Source organism: Dermatophagoides pteronyssinus, unplaced genomic scaffold (genome assembly GCF_027571235.1).
Source record: "Dermatophagoides pteronyssinus isolate colony J.1.1.1.1 unplaced genomic scaffold, Derpt_VIB-CSIC_2022.12 sq0003, whole genome shotgun sequence".
In the NCBI taxonomy this organism is placed as follows: domain Eukaryota; kingdom Metazoa; phylum Arthropoda; class Arachnida; order Sarcoptiformes; family Pyroglyphidae; genus Dermatophagoides; species Dermatophagoides pteronyssinus.
In genome coordinates, this window is record NW_027461527.1 from 3,167,980 (window position 1) to 3,188,813 (window position 20,834).

Genomic DNA, 20,834 nt, shown 5'->3' on the forward strand with positions numbered 1-20,834 from the left:
TCAACGAAAAGATTTTCTGTCCAAAAAAAAAATTTCTTCTACTTCTACTTCTGCATCTTATTTCACCCTCTACACACACGGCTAACCTCTTTCGTTTGTTTCCTTTACTAAAATTCATTTCATCAAACATCGTTGTCGAAAAGGGAAAATTCTTCCTTGAAATTACAAATCAGTAAAAATGAGAGGAGGAAAGGAAAAAATCCAAAATCGATCCAAAACTGAATGAATAAAGCATCAATTTATTTATTTATTTATGACAAAAAAAAGAGAATCGTTAAATGGTAAAAAATTGATGACAATTTTTTTTTGTTTGTTTCTTCAAAATCGATGATGATGTATATGTAATAATCATCAACGATATTCTACCTCTTCCTCTCTATCCCTCTGCCACAATTTTTTTTTCTACCCCTCCTTCCCTTGGATATTTTTGATGGATAATGTATATGTAATCCTCTGTGTGTGTGTGTGTATGTGTATGTGAGGATAATGATAGGATCACACATTGATCATCAACATCAACATCATTATAATGATGATGATGATCAAGAATAATGATGATTATCATTTTGATCATCATCATCATCGACATCAACATTATCATTAAATAAGTATGCACAATAAAAAAGTGTGCAACCAAAAAAAAACTAAGAATATGATAGTAATGACGCCCGGCGCCATTACTACTACTTCTTCGTTTTACTTGGTAACTTACTACTACTACTACTACCGCTACTACTTTCGATCATTATCCTAAACAACAACAACAACAACAAAAAATTCTATTCAAAATGAAAAAAAACAAAAACAACAAAAAAATTTCCAAAAAGCGCATCATCCAAAAAAAAGAATGAGAGAAAAAAAAGTGGGCACGAATCATGCCGATACCATGCTGGATTTTCAATTCACATCCCATAAATAAATAAGCGTGAAGGCTAAACTGAACTGAACTGAACTGAATGAATGAAAAAAAAAACATTCAACCCTTTTTTTTTGTTGTTGTTTTCATTTTTAAATTTTTTGTTGTTTTTTTCCTTCTCTTCTCTCTCTTGAAATTACCAGCAGATGAATAGAAAATCTTTCGTATTTTTTTTTTTTGTTGTTGTTTGTTTGTTTGTTTGTTCGTAATTGAATGTACATTTGATTTTTTTTTCATTCATTCATTCATTCATTCATCCAAATGATTGAAAATGTGAAAGAAAAAAACGATTGAAACAAACGAAAAAAACAACAACAACAACAACAACAAAAAATCTTATCTCGAAGCTATATTCTCTAACCAAAGTCGAAATGAATAAAGAATTTTTGTTGTTGTTTCGCAAAGATTTTTTGTTGTTGTTGTTGTTGCTTTTTTGCAAGTCTTTTCATCTATTAAATCATCATGCATGCAAAAAAAAAAAGAAAATTTCAATGTGTGTGTTTTGTGTGTAAAAGAAAATCATTATCAAAAGATAATCATTATGTGAATTTTTTCGTTGATAATGATGATGATGATGATGATATATACGAATGGCGCCACAATCACCATTTTTTTTTGCTTGTTGTCGACGGTCATTTCGACTAAAGTGGGTGTAGCAGTAGCTATTTACTAAATGGATATTTGGATTTTCTGGTCTAGTCTGGTCTGGTCTCTTTGTGTGATGTGTTTGTTGTTGTTGTTTTTCAATTTTCGGCGGGAGTTGGTTCACTAAAACGAAAAACAACAAAAAAAATTTTGTTGTTGTTGTTGTTTCCGTTGTTACTCTTCCGAATGATGTTCATTTATAGTTGGTTTTTTTTCTTGGTGAACCTAACTAACCCAAACCGATTCGACAAAAACCAAAACCAAAAATAAAAATCCAAGAAAGAAAAAAATGGCCAACCTTACATCTGCGCTCTTATGAAAATGAAGAATTTCAAAAGGCTATCAGCAGAATTTTAAATCTCATTCTGGATTTTATTCGCATCGCATCGTTTGTCAGTGAAGAAAAAAAGTTTACGAAAAAAAAAGAAAAAAAAATATTTTTGGGAAAATATAATTTTTTGGAATTTTCCCAGAAAAAAAAATTTATCAATTTCAATTTTTTTACCATGGATAATCATTTTTCTACTACACATTTTATTCTATAGAATTCTGGTTATTCAATCGTTGTGTTTTTCTGGTAGCCAGCATTTATAAAATCTTTTTTTTTTCTGGTTATGTGTGTGTTTTGGTTGTATATGTTTTTTGTTTAAAAAAATGATGTGTCGAAATAGTTGATTGAACAAACCCAGAAATGGAAGCGAAAAACAAAACAACAACAAAAATTAAGTGGGGGTGGCAGATTTTATATCAGCCAAGAATAAAAAACATCGATTTATAAAATTGAGACTGGTTATTATCTTTTATCTTTTGTTGTTCTTGTTGTTGTAAATAACAACAACAAAAAAAAAGGGTTTGGTTTTTTCATCCATTTTTCTGGTTGCCCAACTTTTCAAAAATCCATTCGAAACACACACACACGCTATGCGACAAACATTGCGCACTTGATATAATCATCATCATGATGGAAAAGCAATGAGGGTAAAAATAGATGAACTAGAAGGGGGAATGAAATTCTGGTCCATTGAAGAAAAAAAAAATCAAAAGAAAAATCCAGAATTCTAGAATTTTCTTTTGGTTTCTTCTGGAACTCCCTTCTGGTTCTTATTTATTTTCAACATTTGAAAAAAATGAAAATTCAAAACCCAAAAACGAAACAAAAACAAAACAAAAATATGACACATTCAATCTGTGGAGAAAACTGAAAACTGTTGTTATTTTTGTTGTTTTTTGGCCCTGTATATATTGTTTATCTGGGTTCTGAATTTAAGGAAAGAAAAGAAAATCTAGCAACAAGCAACAACAACAAAAAAAGCCAAACCAAACAACCAACAGACCAAAAATAATCTTGGCGCCTCAAATATAGCATAGAAGAAGAATCCTTTGTTGGAAAATAAGAGAAACAAAAAATTCCGCATCCAAAAAAACAAAAACAAAACAAAAAAAATCAGCATTAGATTCTGTTGAGAATTTTCATGAAACAAACATGCGCATATCATATTCTTGGTAAAATTGTTGAATTTTTGTTGTTGTTTTCTCAACAACAACAACAACAACAATCTTAACAGCCATCCAGAATAAGCAACAGCAGCAGCTGCAAATCATCATGGATCGTTTTTTTTCTGTCCCCTTATCATTATATAGAGATGGAAGCACTCAGTGTTTGCTGGAAAAATGAAAATTTCGGAATAAATTCTTGAGAAAAAAAAACTAATACAACCTCTTTTTGCAAATGTTAAATGGTTGGTTGTACTTTTTACTAGAATTTTCCATTTTTTTAAAATGAAAAATTCATCCAATCAAATCCAATCAATCGGGTTACATTCAAAATATTGAGATTCAACAAAAAAAAAGTTTTTTCTTGGCTGAAGAAAATTTCAATCTTGATTTATCAATTATTCAAAAAAAAAAAATGTAAAAGGGGGAAAAATTGGATTTTTTTGGTTTCTCTGTAAAATGAAGGCGACGAAAAAATTTTTTCCATGGGAAAAAATGTTGCCAAACACACACACACTCAGACATTCAGACCAGAAAAAATGAAAACATCAATATCAAATGGGATCAAAGACCTTGATTGCTGCCTTGGTTCCAGAACCAATTTTCTTTTTTTTGGGACGAAAAAAACAATTCAAATGTATTACCCTCTCGGTTTCCAATTTTGAATGAACAGAAAAAACGTATTGGATGTTAATTTGCATAGCCTTTTCTCTCTCTTTACTTTAACCAAACCGTTATAATTCAAACATTTTGGGGGTATTTTCACACACACACACACACTTTCTCACCAAACACACTTGTTCGATTTTGTTGTTGTTTTTTTTTGGCATCTTTAAATCATCAATGATGCTTATCAACAAAATCAATAGTGTACAAAAAAAAGGAAGCAAAGAAGAAAAAAATTTACAAAAAGAACTCAATATAAGGGATATTTCACCATAAATCTTTTCATTACAATTTATTCATTTTTCTCTGATCTTCACATCACTTTTGCCATGTCAATATTGGCTGTATATTTTATTTCTTTCCATTCCCCCCTCCCTTCATTCACACCCCCTCAGTAGATCATCATCTTCAGTGACAGTAGGCCGAGAAAACGTCACTTTTTTTCACTCTCTCTATCTATAGTGATGTGTGATCCTATACATCACTTACAGTGGATGTTTGATGTTCATGGTGGTGATCCCTGTGTGTATGTGTGTGTTGGTGCGATTTACCAATAAAAATAAAATTACCTGGAACTGTATTATTGTTGCCTTTATGGATAAATGAAAATTGTTTAGTGTTTAGCTATAGAGCGCAAAGCTAGCGCAACTTGTGCTTAGTTGAAATGATTACACCCCCCTATCTCCCTTCACACACAAAAACACAAACATTTTTTCCGCATCCAAAGCAAAAAAAAAGTCCATTGCACTTTGTGGATCAATCGATGATGATGATGGTATTTTTCAAGGTTTTTCCTTCTCATTGCGCATACTTGCGGGACTTGTTCAAAGTGTGATACATTTTTTACTGAAAATCGAAAAAAAACACTGCCGCGCGAGCTTCCACACTCACACACACATATCAACAGAGATCAAACAAAGATTTATTATTATTGACTGAATGAAGAAAATCAATGTGAAATCTTGAGGAGAGAGAGAGAGAGAAACGAAAGCATCCCAAAACAAAATCTTATTTTCCAAAGAATCCTTATTTTTTTCTTTCGTTTGTGTGTTGAAAACACACATAGCACAGCACACATCTTTTTGACACAAACATAAGCATCATGCAAATGAAATAAATAAATAAATTTGTAGCAAAAAAAAAGTTGAAAGGTCATCATCATCATCATTTACGAGTGAAACGAAACGAACGAACAAAAGAAAATAATAAAAAATGTAGCAAAACAGCAAAACAAAACAAAACAAATGATGACCAATTCAAATGTTGACCAAACAACACAAAAAAAAAAGAGCGATAATAATTTATGTGAATTTTTCGTTGTTGTTGTTGTTTGGATTTTTTTTTAATGTTAAAAAAAAACGCGTGTGTGGTTTATTGTCATCATCATCATCATCATCATCATTATCAATCGGTTTTCTTTTTTCTTTGGTGGTCTTTCCACCAAGCAATGATGCTTATAATGCGATGTTTAACGATTATTGTGATGATGATGATGATTATAATGGACAATCATTTTTGTTTTTGTTTATTATCGTTTTGGTTTGCCATCACTTAAAGTACGACGAACTTTTTTTTTATTATTATTCATTTTTTTGTTACTCTTTTCTTTGAACCAATATTGCGAAATTTGGTTCATTTAGTTAGTTAGTTTTTTACGGTCTTTGTCTTAGTTTGAAAGGTATTTAAACGAGAGAAAAGAAAAGATTTGCAAGCTTTTGTGGACGACTAATAAAACAACAACAAAAAGTACCGAATGATTTATTTACAATCGTATTCATTCACTGACAACAGTAAACTGACCATAGATTTTTGGTTATTCGACTAATTTTTGTTTTTTTTGTTTTTGTTTTTCTTATTGCATATCATTCATACAAGTTATAATTAGAAACATACATTGATCTTGTCGCGCGAGCTTTGAAAGCTCGCGCGGTTTGTGTATTGTGGATATTGCTGCGCTTCGTTTCGGTTCTATATGTGAATATGATGAAAAATTTAAGCTTCAAGCAAGCGAAAAAAAATTGGGAATTCTTCATCATCTTGATGATCATGATCATCAGTGTCATGTCATTTGGTTCAAGAAAGAAAAAAAAGTCGTAAAAAAACGACAAACATACGAACAACTTTGGATACATTAAAGGGAAAGAAACTGACAGAAAATCGTTTGCATTTAAGAAAAAAAAACACTTTGTTTCTTTTAAATATTGATTCGTTTTGCGAAAATAAAGGTTTAACCGCGAATTTTTTTCTTTCTTTGGTTATGAAATTTATATTCGAGCGAGAATGAGAAAAACAACGATAAATTCATGGATTATCATCCATTTGATTTTTCTTTTGATCAAATTGCGAAATCCATTGTGTGTGTGTTGGTGTTGGTGTTTGAAAAAGTAAAAGTAAATCACGGTTAATCTCAAAGAATTGCGAAAACCAAAAACCAGGTCATTCTACATGATGATATTAACCTGTATATCAGCCTGAAGAGGATGTATACCAGATCTATCTGGTTATCAGGCGAAAATTGATTTTTTTCTTTTTTGTCCAACCTGAAAATTATGCAAAAAACTTTTAGCCTAAGTAAAATTTAACCCTTTTTTTGCGCAAAAAAATTTTTTTCTTCCCCTATCTAATCTTTATTTCTTAATTGTTTGACTTGTTCATCATCATCTTTAAAAGATCATCTTTATTTTGTTTTTTTGTTGTTGTTTTCTTTGTTGTTGTTGTTTTTTCCAAGTGTAACGATCGGGTTAACACTGTAATGATCTTAATAATGTTAATGATGACGATGATCATCATCATATCATCATTATCAACAGAAAAAATAAGAGGTTCATATAATATTAGATAATAATCATCATCCAGATGGGGGTTATAATCATTATCAATTTTTTCTTTACTGGTAAAAAAGCTGAAACACACACAGGTAGCAATGACCTATCGACAATTTTGACGACAAAAGATCCATTCGCATCAATGGTGGGGGAAGCAAAAAAAATCAACAAAAATTATTGGCCAAAAAAAGCAAAAACAAAACCAAAACAAAGATTCAACAGCAAAAATAAATGTTTCAATCCATAATTTTTGTTTTTTTTGTTTTGTTTAATTACAATTTAAACACTTTGTTCAAATTGAGATCAGGTTAATGTGTTTTTTATTTTTCGATAAATCCATAAAACAAGAAAAAATGAATTCATTTTTTCTCTTGTTTTACGATTTTGAAATGACAATAAACAAGTGATGCAACAACAACAACAAAAATCATGACAGACATTTTCCATTGAACAATTTTTATAGCCAGAAAAAAATTAATGATTTTTTTTCGATGAAAAAACGAATGGCCATTTGAAATATCAATTTCTTGGGAATTTTTGTATTGTTTTTCCGGGAAAGTTGCTCTAAAACCGAAATTCCAAAATTTTTCTTTAATCAAATTTAATTAATTATGGAATGTGTGTATAAAAAGGTCTGACTTGGCAATAAAATTGTTTGGAAAAAAAATTATTAAAGAAAATCATCTGCGAAGAAGAAAAAGACGAAAAAAAGTAAAGTAAATTATGACCAAACATTCAACAAAATCAGTACCAAAACCATCATTAAATGTAACGGGAAAAGATGCATCAACATCTAAAACAAAACAAATTTCAACAAATACAAAAAAATCCAATGATTTGATTAATGATAAAACGAAGAAAAAAAAGAAAAAAGATAAAGAAAAAGAAAAAGAAAAAAAATCATCAAAACCAACGGAAAAAACAACAACAACAACTGCAACTAACGAAGATGATGTAGTAGCAAAAACTAAATCTCATTCATCTTTAAGAAAATTAGATTCATCAATTGGTTTGGGTAATATTAATCGACAAGAAACAGCATCATTACAATCATTATCAAAAAAATATCAAAAATTTGGTAATTTTATAACACCATCAATGACAACAACAATGATAAATGATCATCAAACAACAACAAATGTAGCATCTAAAACATCATTTTTAATGAAAAATAAAATATTGAAAAAAAATATTGAACATATTAATCATTATGGACAATATCTTTATGATTGTGTTATTGTTTATCTTTATTGTCAACGACATAAACGTTTAGCTATTGCCGATGTTAAAGATAAAGGATTATTTTTACCATATACACCAATTCGACGACATGAATCATGGCAATCAGCTGCTGAACGTTTAATACATGATTTAATTCGGTTATCATCAACCAAACCGAATCAAATTCGTCAATCACCATCATTATTTAATGAACCAATTTTAATGGATATATTACGTATACAGATACCGGATTGTTTAGAATTTGTACAACGTATTGTATTTCGTATTGATATAAATTGTACAGATTTATTAAAAATTTGTAATTGTCAAGATAAAAATTCGAATCAATTAATATCATGGCATTTAATTGATGATATACGTCATCATACTGATTGTCGTGATTATTTTGGTCCTGAACCAATGTTAATTAAATATGATGATAATTATGTAAATTATCGTGAATCAACAATAATGACAACATTAACAAATGTAAATCATTCATCAAAAAATATTAATCATTTATTAAAACAAATGAATTATAATGAAACAGATATATTACGTTTATATTCAGATTTCATACAACATTGTTATCCATCAGAATTTATGACAAGTTTATCGTTGAAAAATTTTCTTATAAAATGGCAATATGAATTACCAATGACTATGATTGAAAATGGTTTGAATAAACATAATTCAAATGATAATACTAACAATAATTATGGTGAAAGATTTATACAAACTATAAATCAACAAAGATCAACATCTAAAACAAACAATCAAACAACAACAACAACAACAACAACAAGTTCCAAAAATTTATTATATTTAAATTTTAATGAATTTATATTAGGATTAGCAAGTATTGATAAATTAATTAAATCAATAACATCGATAACTGAATTTAATACTAAAACTTCAAGTGATGATAATGATAATGCTGGTGGTGGTGGTGGTAATAAGAAAAATAAAAAAAATGATGATACAACAACAGTGACAAAATCACCATTAGATCATCTTAGACGAAGACAAGATGATTGTTATCCACAATTTCGACCACGATTAAATCGACAACCATCATTTACAACAACAACAACAACAGCCACAACAACAACAACAACGGCAAGATCAATATCAACATCATTGTCTTGTCCATCATCATTATCATTATTACAATTATCATCATCATCATCATTAATATTGATGGCAAACAATAGTCCTGATAATGTTAATAATAATAATAATGATAATAATTTAATTAAACAAGATAATTTAAAAAAATCAATTAAATTACAACAACAACAATCACATCATTCACATCATCAACAACAACAACAACAACAACGATATACATTATCAGTACATATGGTCAAAATGACTATTAATGGTTGGTATTATGAACCGATGGTAAGTTTTTTTCTCAATTATAATTATCATTATTATCGTCAATCAATCGTATGTGTGTGTGTGTGGTGTTTGTTTTTTTCTTGTCGGTCACACATTGAGTCGACGATATGCAAGATATCAAATTCGGGTTCAAATGTCAATGAGCGTTGTATGGTTTTGTTTTTTTAAAAATGTTTTTTCCGATGAAATTTGTCCACAAAAAAAAGAGATTTTTATTATCATTATAATGGTGATTTTCGGTCGGGATTTAAGAAGAATCTTTATTTTCTCATAACCAAAACATTACAAAATTGTAAATCCCAAAATCTTTGGGTCATTTGAATGGAAAAAATGTGACAACTTTGAAAATCAATCGGATTGAAGATTTAGTTTTTGCTTTAAACTACTTTCGGAGAAATTGTTTTCTTTGGTTTAAAATAACAAAACATGTGTCTAGTGATTATTACTAATATTGAATTTCTATCTTTTCTGTTTTTTTATGGGCACAGATCAATAATTATCCGGATGTAAAACGTATGGCAAAAGTTCGTCGAAAATTATCGCAAAGAAATTTTAATCCAACATTTTGTTGTAATCGTATGATTGATGCAATACGTTCATATGCATATCGTAATGGTGTTGTTTATTTTGGTAAAAATGCATATAATTATGATGATAGTTCAAGAAAAAAATCCCGTAAACATAAATATCATCGTCAACAACAACATCAACATCGAAAAAGTTTGAATGTAAGTAGTAAAAGTACAAGTAGTGATGGTGCATTAATATGGCAACCAGATTCAAAAGAATGTATTAATGTTATTGTAAAAATATTAAAAGATGTAAAAGAAATATTTAAACAAGATAATATTGCTATTATTGATGTACAAACACCTTGTTTTGTAATTGGTGATTTACATGGTAATTTACATGATTTATTAGTTTATGATCATACTATTATTAATCATCGTGGTTATGAATCATATTTATCAACAACAAATTATCTATTTCTTGGTGATTATGTTGATCGTGGTGATTATTCAATTGAATGTATATTATATTTATTTTGTCAAAAAATACAAACACCACATCGTATACATATGCTGCGTGGTAATCATGAATGTCGTTCATTACAAAAAGAATTTACATTTTTTGATGAATGTAGACAAAAATTTGGTGATCATTTAGCTGAACAATTATGGAATTTAATTAATGAAGTTTTTGATCATATGCCATTGGCAGCAATTATTGATGATTCTATATTCTGTTCACATGGTGGTAAGTATAAAAATGATGAAAAATGACAAAACGACCATTTTATATATTCAATTTTTTTTCTTCTAAATCGCAGGAATACCATCATGTGCGGAAAAATTAGAACAAATTGCCGCAATAAAATTACCAATGAAAGAACCAGAATTAGAATCAAGAATAGCACATGAAATATTATGGAATGATCCGGTTTCGGATCAAGAATATCGTGATCTATTACAAAATACACGTTCAATGACAACAATGATGGCTGTTTTAAATCATAATCAAAAAAATCCAATGATTATGCAAAACAAAAATAATAATGATAATAATGTAGAAGATTTGGATAAACAACAAAAACAACATCAAAGTGGTGAAAAAAAAGATTCTACAACAGCAGTAAAAAAATCACCATCAGATTTGAAAAAAAATGAAGAAGGTAAAAAAAGTAGTAGTCCTAAACAACAACAACAACAACAACAATCGAATCAAACATTAAAATGGAAAAGTGGTTTTCTACCGAATACTAAACGTGGTACAGCATGTTATTATAGTGAAGAAGCATTAACAAAATTTTTAGATGATAATCATCTTAGTCATTTAATTCGTGCACATGAAGTTATACCACCTGGTTATCAATATCATATGGGTGGCCGTTGTTTAACAATATTTAGTTGTTCAAATTATTGTGGTGGTATTAATGAATCGGCTGTTTGTTTAATTAATGATCAAAAAATTCGTGTTATAAAAATCGATACAAATACGGCAACAATGAATTCAACATCGGTGGTTAAAAGAAAAACAACACCACCACCACAATCAAATACGGATGATGATGATGATGATAGTAGTACGGCTGAAGAAGAAACGGAAGAAGAAACAGAGGATGATGAAGAAGAAGATTGACAGAGAGATGTGTATAGAAAATATTTTTGCTTTGTTTTTTTATTTTTCAAAAAAATTAATTAAAAATAAACCAAAAACAAATTTGAAACCGAAAAAAAAATCAAACATAAGGGGGGAAGAGAGAGTGCGAAAGTGGCTGCTAACTTTAATCGATTCTCGAGAAACAAACAAACAAAAAAAATATCCTTTCTTCGAAAAGATTTTCATTTATTTTTGGGTAAATGTGTGTGTTTGTGGTCATCGACAATTTCTTAAGAATCAATTTTCATGATAATTTCTTGTTTTTTCCTGTTTTCAATATCGATGTTTCTGATGTCATAATAATATTTTTGTTTGTTTTGTTTAGATTCTTTGTGATTGTGGTTTATGTGGGTAAACATTAACCCACACACACACACATTCACAAGAATTGAATGGGTGTAGAGTTTGAACGAACCCTATGCAATTAGGTTATTATTACGTAATGAATCTTGGGTTGGGATTATTGATAACTTTTTTTTCACAAGAGAAGTAGACATTTAATTTTTCATTAAAATTTTATTTTGAAAATAAAAAATAGAATTTCCATTAAATTAAAAAAAAAATTCTGTCCAAACCAAACCAAACAAACCAAACAAAACAAATCGAGAAATGAATGATGAGTGTTTGTGTGTGTGTGGGGTGGAAAGATTTATAAATATTCCAGTATATCTTTTTCAGCAGTTCCAGAAAAAACCAAAAAAACGGTCATCGTTGACCATCAATGATGATATTTCAACGTTTATCATCATGATGATTATCATCATTAACAAGAAATTCCGAAAAAATTCAATGCATTCAAAGTAGTCTTTATAGCGACATCTTCTGGTTTCATTTCAAGATATGCTGAAACAATTTCCAATGTAATCGGAAGACTAGATGGTTCATTTCGTTGAAATGAACAGTAACTATGTTTGGATGAATTTGACAAAGGTTAAAAAATGTTAAAAAATTCAATTTCAAAAAAAAAAAATTTACCGATTAAGATAGCTAAGTGAATTTTCTGTCAATGAATCTTTTATGTTTTGTGATAATTTATTACTACGAATATTTGGAAAACAATATGGACTATCGGTTTCAAGCACTGTCAGGATTTGAAACAAAGAAAAATTAGTTTCGAAAAAATTTTCAATAATAAAACAAGAACTTACTTAGACGATCTAGGGGAAATTTTTTCTCCACAAATAGCTGCATCAGACCATTTTCAGGTTTCATTTTTGAAATATAACCAGTTATACCTAGATAAAAACCCATATCTAAATATTTTAATGCTTCTTGTTGACTACCGGTAAAACAATGTACAACAATATTCGGTAATAAATCTTTATATTGTTCTAATATTTTAACAAAATCTTCATGTGCATCACGTTCATGTAAAAATAGTGGACGATTTATACCTTGTCGTTTTAAATCGACAGCAATTTCAATTTGTTTAATGAATACATCTCTTTGTATATCTCTTGGACTAAAATCACGATTATAATCCAGGCCTATTTTCAATGCGAAAAAAATGAAAGTTTTTAATTCAGAAAAAAAAACAGAAAACAAAACAAAACATACCACATTCACCGATTGCAACACATTCACTATTTGTGGCCATTTCTACAGGGGGAAAAAACCAAGATATGAAAATGATATTTTTTTAAAAAAATAACCCAAACCTCTTAACATTGATTCTGAATGTTCGGTCCATTGTTTGGCATCATGTGGGTGAACACCTTTTTATGTGTGTGTAACAATCAATCAATAAACAAACACATAAAGAAAGAAAATGGAAATTTTCTTTTCAATTAAATTTAAACTAATTTGATGCAATATTTACCTGCAGTAAATAAAAGTATATCTAAATGGTTGGTTGGTTGTGCAATAAAAATTTCCAATGAAATTAATAATTTAAAACAAACCAGAAAAAAATAATGTCAAATTTTACCTGGATGTAAACGTGCTAAACGTAATGCTTCACGACTTGAATTAATCGATGTACCGGTGACAATAATTTTTTTAACACCAACATCTTCGGCACGTTGTAATACCGATTCTAAATCACGATTAAATTTTCTATTAGTTAAATTTGCACCAATATCAATTAATAGATAATGATGATCAATAATATTTAGATTTAATGTTGAAAAATCTTGGCTAACTTGTACACGAACATTTTCACTTAAAATGTTCATGATATATTTCAATTATTCGTTGGGATATTCAGTCGATGGATTAAGGATGACACAATGTTTGTTATCGGGAAATTTATTTATCGAATCTAATCAGATCGAACATGAATCAATCAATTTTTTTCTCTCAATATTCAAGATGCACAACGATTCACAATGCGAATTGGCCAATGAATGATGACGCCTTGATTTTTTTCGATTTATTTATTACAAAAAAGACAACAACAACAACAACCACGCCATACGATTATTTCTGTTTGTTTGTTTACCTTATAAACACATATTTATTATCACTTTTTTTGTAAAAATTGATTAGTTTTTTCTCTTTTTTTTTGCTTGTTACAAAAATATATTTACCCAAAAGAAAATTACTACAATATTATTATTAAATCATGATGAGTGAGAAAAATATTGTTTATTTACAAAAGCAACAACAACAAATTATATCACACATACACCTTCCCCCCGCAAACTTATTGATTGGGAAAAAAAGGAATGATCAACAAATTGATGATGATGATCATACCACCATCAAATCCATCAGATGATAATCGTCTATATATAAATTGGCATACAAGAATAGAGAGTGTTGAAAATGTGTTTGAGTAAAATTCAATGTGGCTGTGTGATTGTTGTTGTTGATTGTTGTTAAAGATTTTAATGATGATTCACACAATTCTATGGTATAGAAATGCAGCAGCAGGCAATAGCAGATAGCATCAAACAAGACAAACACATACACATTTGGGGATATTATTATTATTATTATGATTTTTTTAGGATAAAATAGATCTTCATTGTAGCCTAGCAGCAGCAACGATGAAGGTTATCCACAACCACCACCACCACTATTTCGTTGATGATTTTCTTCATTTGATCATCATCATTCGTCGTCGTCGTCGTTGTCCCATCTCCTCGTCATTCTGATTGATTAAAATCTTATAAAACGTATACGACGATCACTTGCATCAATAAATACCACTGTTGCTGAATCATTATTATTATTATTATTATTTACAGAAGATTTTGGTTCCAAAATTGTTAAACATTTATTATCAAAATTTGTTTGAAATCCACTGTTATTCAGTTTATCTTGTTGATTTTCATTATTGTTATTAATATTATTTGAACGTATAACAAATTCTAAATTATTAATGGATAAAAAATTTTCAAATTCTTGTCGATCAAACATTAATTGATGATTGATTTTTGTTTGTTTTGTTGTTTTTTCAATAATTTTCTTTAATATTTCAACCGAAAAAAAAGAGAAAAAGTTTCAAAATCAGTTTAAAAGTCAAATCATCAACTTACCGGTGGATATCGTCGTTGTCGTGGTCGTCTATGATAATATTTTGCAAGAAAAGTTAACATCTAAGAAGAAAAGAAAATTTGGAAAATTAGTAAAAACACTGAAACAACTGACAAAAAGGGAATCATTCTTTAGTTGAGAAGGATTCTATCAAATATAAAACAAAAGAAGATCATTTCGTTCTTTCAATGAATTCAGAATATTCTTCTCTTAGCAAAAAACAAAAAACAAACCTGATTATCTTTGATAATCTTGAAATTAATGTTTTTTATTTTCTTTAAATCAATATTATTTTTCATTGATATTGATTTGGATATTTCTTCTGGTGGATTTTTTCCCAGCATTATTGTTGATAATGTTTTAAGTTGTTGTTGACTTTTCATTTGTTTTAAGCTTGTAATCGATGAATTAGACTTTATTGTATGGGAAACACAATGAACACCATTTTCCATTGGACATTGAATTGAATTGAAATAAAAGAAATGAGAAAAATGAAATATTAGAATAAAGGAATTAGGAATTTGTAAGTGAGAATAAATTAAATACACACACACACACAAGAATGATACATATTATGATTAAAGAATATTCTTCGTTTTTTATCATTCATTTTCACCAGGGCAACGGTGGTAATAAATGATAAAGATTTTTTCGTAAATAATAAATAAAAATAGAATTGTGTGTTTTGGGTATGAAAAGATTTTCGTTAAAGAATATTTGGAATATTAACAAAAATGTATTTTTCATTTGGAAAAAAGCTTTCAATACATTTTTCAACTGAATGGGGATCAATATGGAGAAACAAAAAAAAAAAAACAATGATAGTACAGATGAACCTAATTTAGGAGGGAAAAAAAGAAAAATGATACCACCGCCACCAATAAACCTTGACCAATATTATTGGATTATTTATCAATATTTTTTTTCTCTGTTTCCAAGAACAAAATAAAGAATTATTATATTTCTTGCGAAATATTTTGTTCATTTCATTTCGTTCGTTGATCATTTTTTTCAACGCCAATTTGTTGTTGTAAAACAAAACAAACACAGTCGTTATTACTTTTTTTTACTTGGCTGGACTTTTTGAACTAATTTTTTTCTCGAAGAAACATTTCCAGACTTAAAAAACTACTTGGTAATAAAAAAAAAGAAATTGCTGCCGCTGTTGTATTCTTTTTTCGGGTTTTTGGATGGGAATTTTCTTCGTTTATCGCTTACGAAATATATAACAACCATTTCAAGAACAAAACAAAACACTTTCGATTAATTAATAATCATCATCATCTTAACAACAACGATACATTGCACACACACACATTGCACAAACAAACACAAACACCGTTGATTTTGATGAAATTTACTTGATGGTGGTGTGTGTGGTGCTTACTTTTATTGATGTACAACTAAAACTTCTTGATGATGTTAATGATGTTGATGGTGATTGTTGTTTCGGATGTTGTTGTTGTTGTTGTTTCTTAAACTTATCAAAACTACTTGTTTTTGGAATTGTCGTCATAAATCCATCGTTGTTATTGTTTGAACAGCTTTTTTTATAATGAAATTTTGCATCATTTATTTTTATTTGTTTATCCAATAATGTTGATGATGGTGGCGGTGGCGATGGCGGTGGTGGTAATTTTATCGAATCTTTTTTCATTATCATTGATGGTGGTTGTTTTACTAAAATTTTTGTAAATTGTTTCCTATTCAATTTCGACAATGATGATTCAGTAGCCATTTTTGTTGTTGTTGTTGTTGTTATTGTTGATTTTGGCCTTGAAACCAATTTATTTGTTTTCAATGTAGAATCATTATCATCATGTGGAAAACGTGTAATGATCTATAGATAGGAAAACAAAAATGTTCAAAACAAAAAGATAAAAAACACAAGGTTTTTTTCCATTATTATTATGAAACTTGCCTGTTTAGTTATCTGATTCATATGATGATGATCATCATCATCACGTTTTTTATCAATAATTTTGTCGTTTTGTTGTTGTTGTTGTTGTTTCATTGAATAAAATTGTTGTTCCAGATTCTTATTCGTTGTCGATGATGATGATGATGATGATGATGATAATGATAATGGTATACCGGAATGTACACACGCAATACATTCATCAACAATAATGATTATTGGTAATAATGAAAATATTTTCGACAATGTTTCAGCAATAATCTTTCCATATTGTTTACCATATTTTTCATAACATTCATTATATAATGATTCGTTTGTTGTTGTTGTTGTTGTATCATCGATTAATATTTGTTTTGTTTTGGATGATGTATATGTTGTTGATGATGATGATGATAATTTGCATTTGCTTTTGCCTTTACTTTTACTTTTACTTTTAGTTTTTCCATTATTATTATTATTGATTGTTTTAATCAAAAAATCTGTCGATAATTCATTCTGGCCACGTAATAAATGTACTTTATTCGGTTGAATTAGTTTCATTGCAAATAAATATACTAAACATTCGATACCAAAATTGAATTTTTTACTTGAATAATTACCTATATTTATTTGGATTTGGATTTTGGTTTTGTTTAAAAAAATTGAATCGATTTTTAAAAGATAATTTTTTTTCTTACCTAAAAATATTAAATTTTCAGCCATGATTGGAAAACTTTGAAAATAAAGCCTATTCAATTGTATTAATCGATCAAGATTACCATCAATATTACCGAATACAAATGCAGGTCCATTTATTTTGATCAATTTTTCTTCATGACTTAACATAATAGCCAATTTTGAACATAAAACATTCAAAAATTTTGCAAATATTGATCTTTCATCTGATGATGTCATTATACCGAATGATTTTGTTGTAGAATCCATCGACGACGACAACAATGATGGTTGCTTTTGTTGTTGTTGTTGTTGTTGATTTAAGATTTTCTTATTTTCTACATTACTTTTACAAACATTGATTTGATTATCATGAATTTTTCTATAAAAATCCTGTATTAATTCAATAAAAATATTTGCAATCGATGTATTTGAAAAGATAAAATCCATTGAATATTGATAACATTGTCGTTCTTTTATTTCATAGTCGATTAAATCTGTTGATTTTTCTAAATGTTTTGAATGTTTTGTTGATAATTCATTCGTTACAAATGATAATAAATCAACGTCATCATCATCATCGTCATCGTCATCATCCGTATCCTCATCATCATCATCATCATTTCCACATTGAATCGATGATGAATGTTGTTGATGATATTGTTTCCAAATAATTTTCGGTTCAATACAACGACCATTTTTATTCAATGTTACACAATGGCTACCAATACGATATAATATTGATGATTGTTGATAACAACGTTGACATTCTTTATTATTTATTTTATTATTATAACGTTTACTATTTATCGATTTATTATTCTTATTTTTTTTTGATTTTTTACTATTCATTGATTTTTTCTTTTTCGACTGTTCTTGCTTCTGTTGTTGTTGTTGTTGTTTGGTTGAAATAGATTTCGATCTTTCCAATTTATTATTATTTTCCGTTAAATTTTTCTTATTATTATTATTATTTTTATTTTTAGTTTTCATTAAACGCATCAATAAACTTTCTTTCATACGACAAAGATTATTTAGTTGTAATTTTGTTTTTAATGTTGTTGATTGATTTTTTTGTATTGATTCGGCAAAATTTTCAAATGTTATCATATTGTTGTTGTTCGTTGATGTTGATGGCGGTGGTAATGTTCGTCGAAATTGATCCAACAATTCATTGATCATTGAATTATTATAGTCTGGATGTATATCTTTAAACATTTTCATTAAATCCATATAATCAAGATGATTTTTTCTACCATAATCATAATATCTTTTTTTTTTTTTTTTTGATTGAAAAAAATGAAAAACAGGTGAAACATTTTTTAGTTTCTCAATTTTCTGAATCATTAAACACAAAAGAAAATTACATGAAAACATACCGAAATATAAAACGTATTCTTGCCATCAATGTATCCGATGTTTGTGGATCAATAACAATCAAACCGATAAGAAATTCATGAAAATCAATAAAATCATCATTAAAATGTTTATTTGTTTGTTTAGATTCGGATTTTTTTGACGATATAAATGAACGAAATAATGGTAATAAACGATTTTTATCCAATGATGAATCACAATTTTTAATAAAATATGAACGAAATGATTCCAATGACATCATTGTTGATGGAAAACAATGTTGAATAAAATTTCCATATATTTTTATTATAATATCATGATTATTAGCTAAATTAAAATATTTTAATGCATCATATTCATCAGTATCCGATTGTTTTAATAAATCTAATGCATATGATAATGGTATTTCTTCGATAATTTTTGCCGACAATAATGATGATGATGTATCAAGTGTATGTAACATTGTATAAATTTCTGGACCCCATATTTTATCAATTTTTCGACTTAATATTTCAGTTGATTTAAACCAATTAACACGCATTGTATCTTCACAACAATGATCATATGATTGTAAATGAACAAATTGTGTTATTCTTGTTATTGTTTTGGTTGTCATCATTAATTTCGGTGATGTTGTCGGTGATGATGATGATGATGATGATGATTTGATTGGTACCTGAATACGAAGAATCTGTAAATATTGCATTGTATATTTTGGTGCTAAACGTTCAGCTTCTTTTGCATCCAATTCTGGATCTTGTCTACCGATTAATATTGCAACACCATTATGTGATGCTTGTTGCCATGTTGTTTGATTATCATTAATATTATCAATTAATGATACAAATGGTAACCAAATACAACCCATTTTTTTAACATTTGTCACAGCAATACGATCATGTTTTGGACAATAAATTACATAAACAATACAATCATAAACTGATGTTGATGTTAATAATTGATCACCATGATAACCTTCCGGTGTTAATCGTGCAACAAAATCACATCTTGGTGGTAAATGTATTGATGATGATGTTGATGATGTTGATGATTGTTGTTTTATTGTACCAATACCAATACTAAGTAAACTACTATCAGTATTTGGTGAACGAAAAATTGGTGCAGATTTTTTTATCAATTGTATTTTTGGTTGTTGTTGTTGCGATTTAATCAGTTTTGTTAATGATTTTTGTCGTAATTCTTTATTATTTGAGGAAATTATTTTACCGCTATCAATATTGATTTGACGATGAGGTTGATGATGATGATTATCATCATTATGGTTATTATGGGCCATTAGATCTAAATCGGTTTTTTTGGGAAAATGAATGAAACGGAAAGAAACGAAAAAGAAGAAGCTATGTTAGTTTTGTTTCGATTCGGTAATTTATTTTTTTCTGTTGTTGTTCAATTACATTCGTCGATGGCGACGTTGATGATGATGATAATGATGATGATGATTATGGTCGAAACATAACCAAACAACAGCACAACAACTAAAACGTACAATTCTTTTTATTTATTGTTTTTCTTTTCGATTCTGGATTCGAAATTAAATTCGAAAAAATTCAAATTAAATTTTTTTTTTTAAATTTTTCATAAACAAGTTGCAAACTTTCATAGATGGCAGCACTTGTATCAAAAAGATTCATTCATTCAACAAAAAAAAAAAATTGTAAACATTTTTGAATGACGTATACGACAACGACGAAGAAAGAAGAAAAACAAAAATAACATGAAAAAAGCATTTGCATTTGATTTAAAATTTTAAAATTAGAATTTTAAATTTTCTTCTCACTCACTCACTCACTAGATTCTATTTACAATTATCACTTGAAATGATGTATGGAAAGATAGCGAGAGAGAGAGAGAAGTGAACACCAAAAAATTCCGAAAATTCCAAACACACACAGTTGTTCCAATGAATTAATGAATTCTAATTAAAAAAATAAAATTCAAATTCAATAATAATTATTTTTCAATTCTAAATTGTTGTTTGTTTGTTGTTGTTTGTAAACTTGTGAAAAAACAACAATCAAAAATATTTAAAATATAGAAAATGTTTTCGGGAATTTTTGTTAATGGTTGTGAATTT

General features: G+C 28.3%; 3 protein-coding genes across 4 annotated transcripts; 1 reads left to right on the plus strand and 2 right to left on the minus strand.

Annotated features, from left to right (window-relative positions):
- Nucleotides 1–7,167: 7,167 nt before the first annotated feature.
- LOC113793651 (uncharacterized) lies at nt 7,168–11,391 on the plus strand. The gene is made up of 3 exons (XM_027343709.2): nt 7,168–9,171; nt 9,660–10,428; nt 10,502–11,391. Exons 1-3 carry the CDS (start codon nt 7,270–7,272, stop codon nt 11,308–11,310), a joined length of 3,480 nt encoding a protein of 1,159 aa, XP_027199510.2. The 5' UTR covers nt 7,168–7,269; the 3' UTR covers nt 11,311–11,391.
- Nucleotides 11,392–11,493: 102 nt separating this feature from the next.
- LOC113793646 (3'-5' ssDNA/RNA exonuclease TatD) lies at nt 11,494–14,106 on the minus strand. Its single transcript, XM_027343702.2, has 8 exons — nt 13,860–14,106; nt 13,259–13,795; nt 13,151–13,171; nt 12,990–13,046; nt 12,889–12,930; nt 12,480–12,818; nt 12,307–12,412; nt 11,494–12,236 (listed from the first exon to the last, which is right to left on the minus strand). The coding sequence occupies exons 2-8, from the start codon at nt 13,503–13,505 to the stop codon at nt 12,095–12,097; spliced, it is 954 nt and encodes a 317-aa protein (XP_027199503.1). The 5' UTR covers nt 13,506–13,795; nt 13,860–14,106; the 3' UTR covers nt 11,494–12,094.
- Nucleotides 14,107–14,239: 133 nt separating this feature from the next.
- On the minus strand, nt 14,240–20,297 carry LOC113793705 (uncharacterized). 2 transcript variants are annotated; one of them, XM_075824940.1, is made up of 8 exons: nt 20,155–20,295; nt 18,763–20,041; nt 17,407–18,653; nt 16,733–17,328; nt 16,199–16,651; nt 15,045–15,224; nt 14,814–14,873; nt 14,240–14,742 (listed from the first exon to the last, which is right to left on the minus strand). In XM_075824940.1, exons 2-8 carry the CDS (start codon nt 20,034–20,036, stop codon nt 14,434–14,436), a joined length of 4,119 nt encoding a protein of 1,372 aa, XP_075681055.1. In that variant the 5' UTR covers nt 20,037–20,041; nt 20,155–20,295; the 3' UTR covers nt 14,240–14,433. The 2 variants fall into 2 exon arrangements, with proteins under 2 accessions (XP_075681055.1, XP_075681056.1); XM_075824941.1 differs by lacking the exons at nt 14,240–14,742; nt 14,814–14,873 and having other exon boundaries at nt 15,052–15,224; nt 16,173–16,651; nt 20,155–20,297.
- Nucleotides 20,298–20,834: the final 537 nt, after the last annotated feature.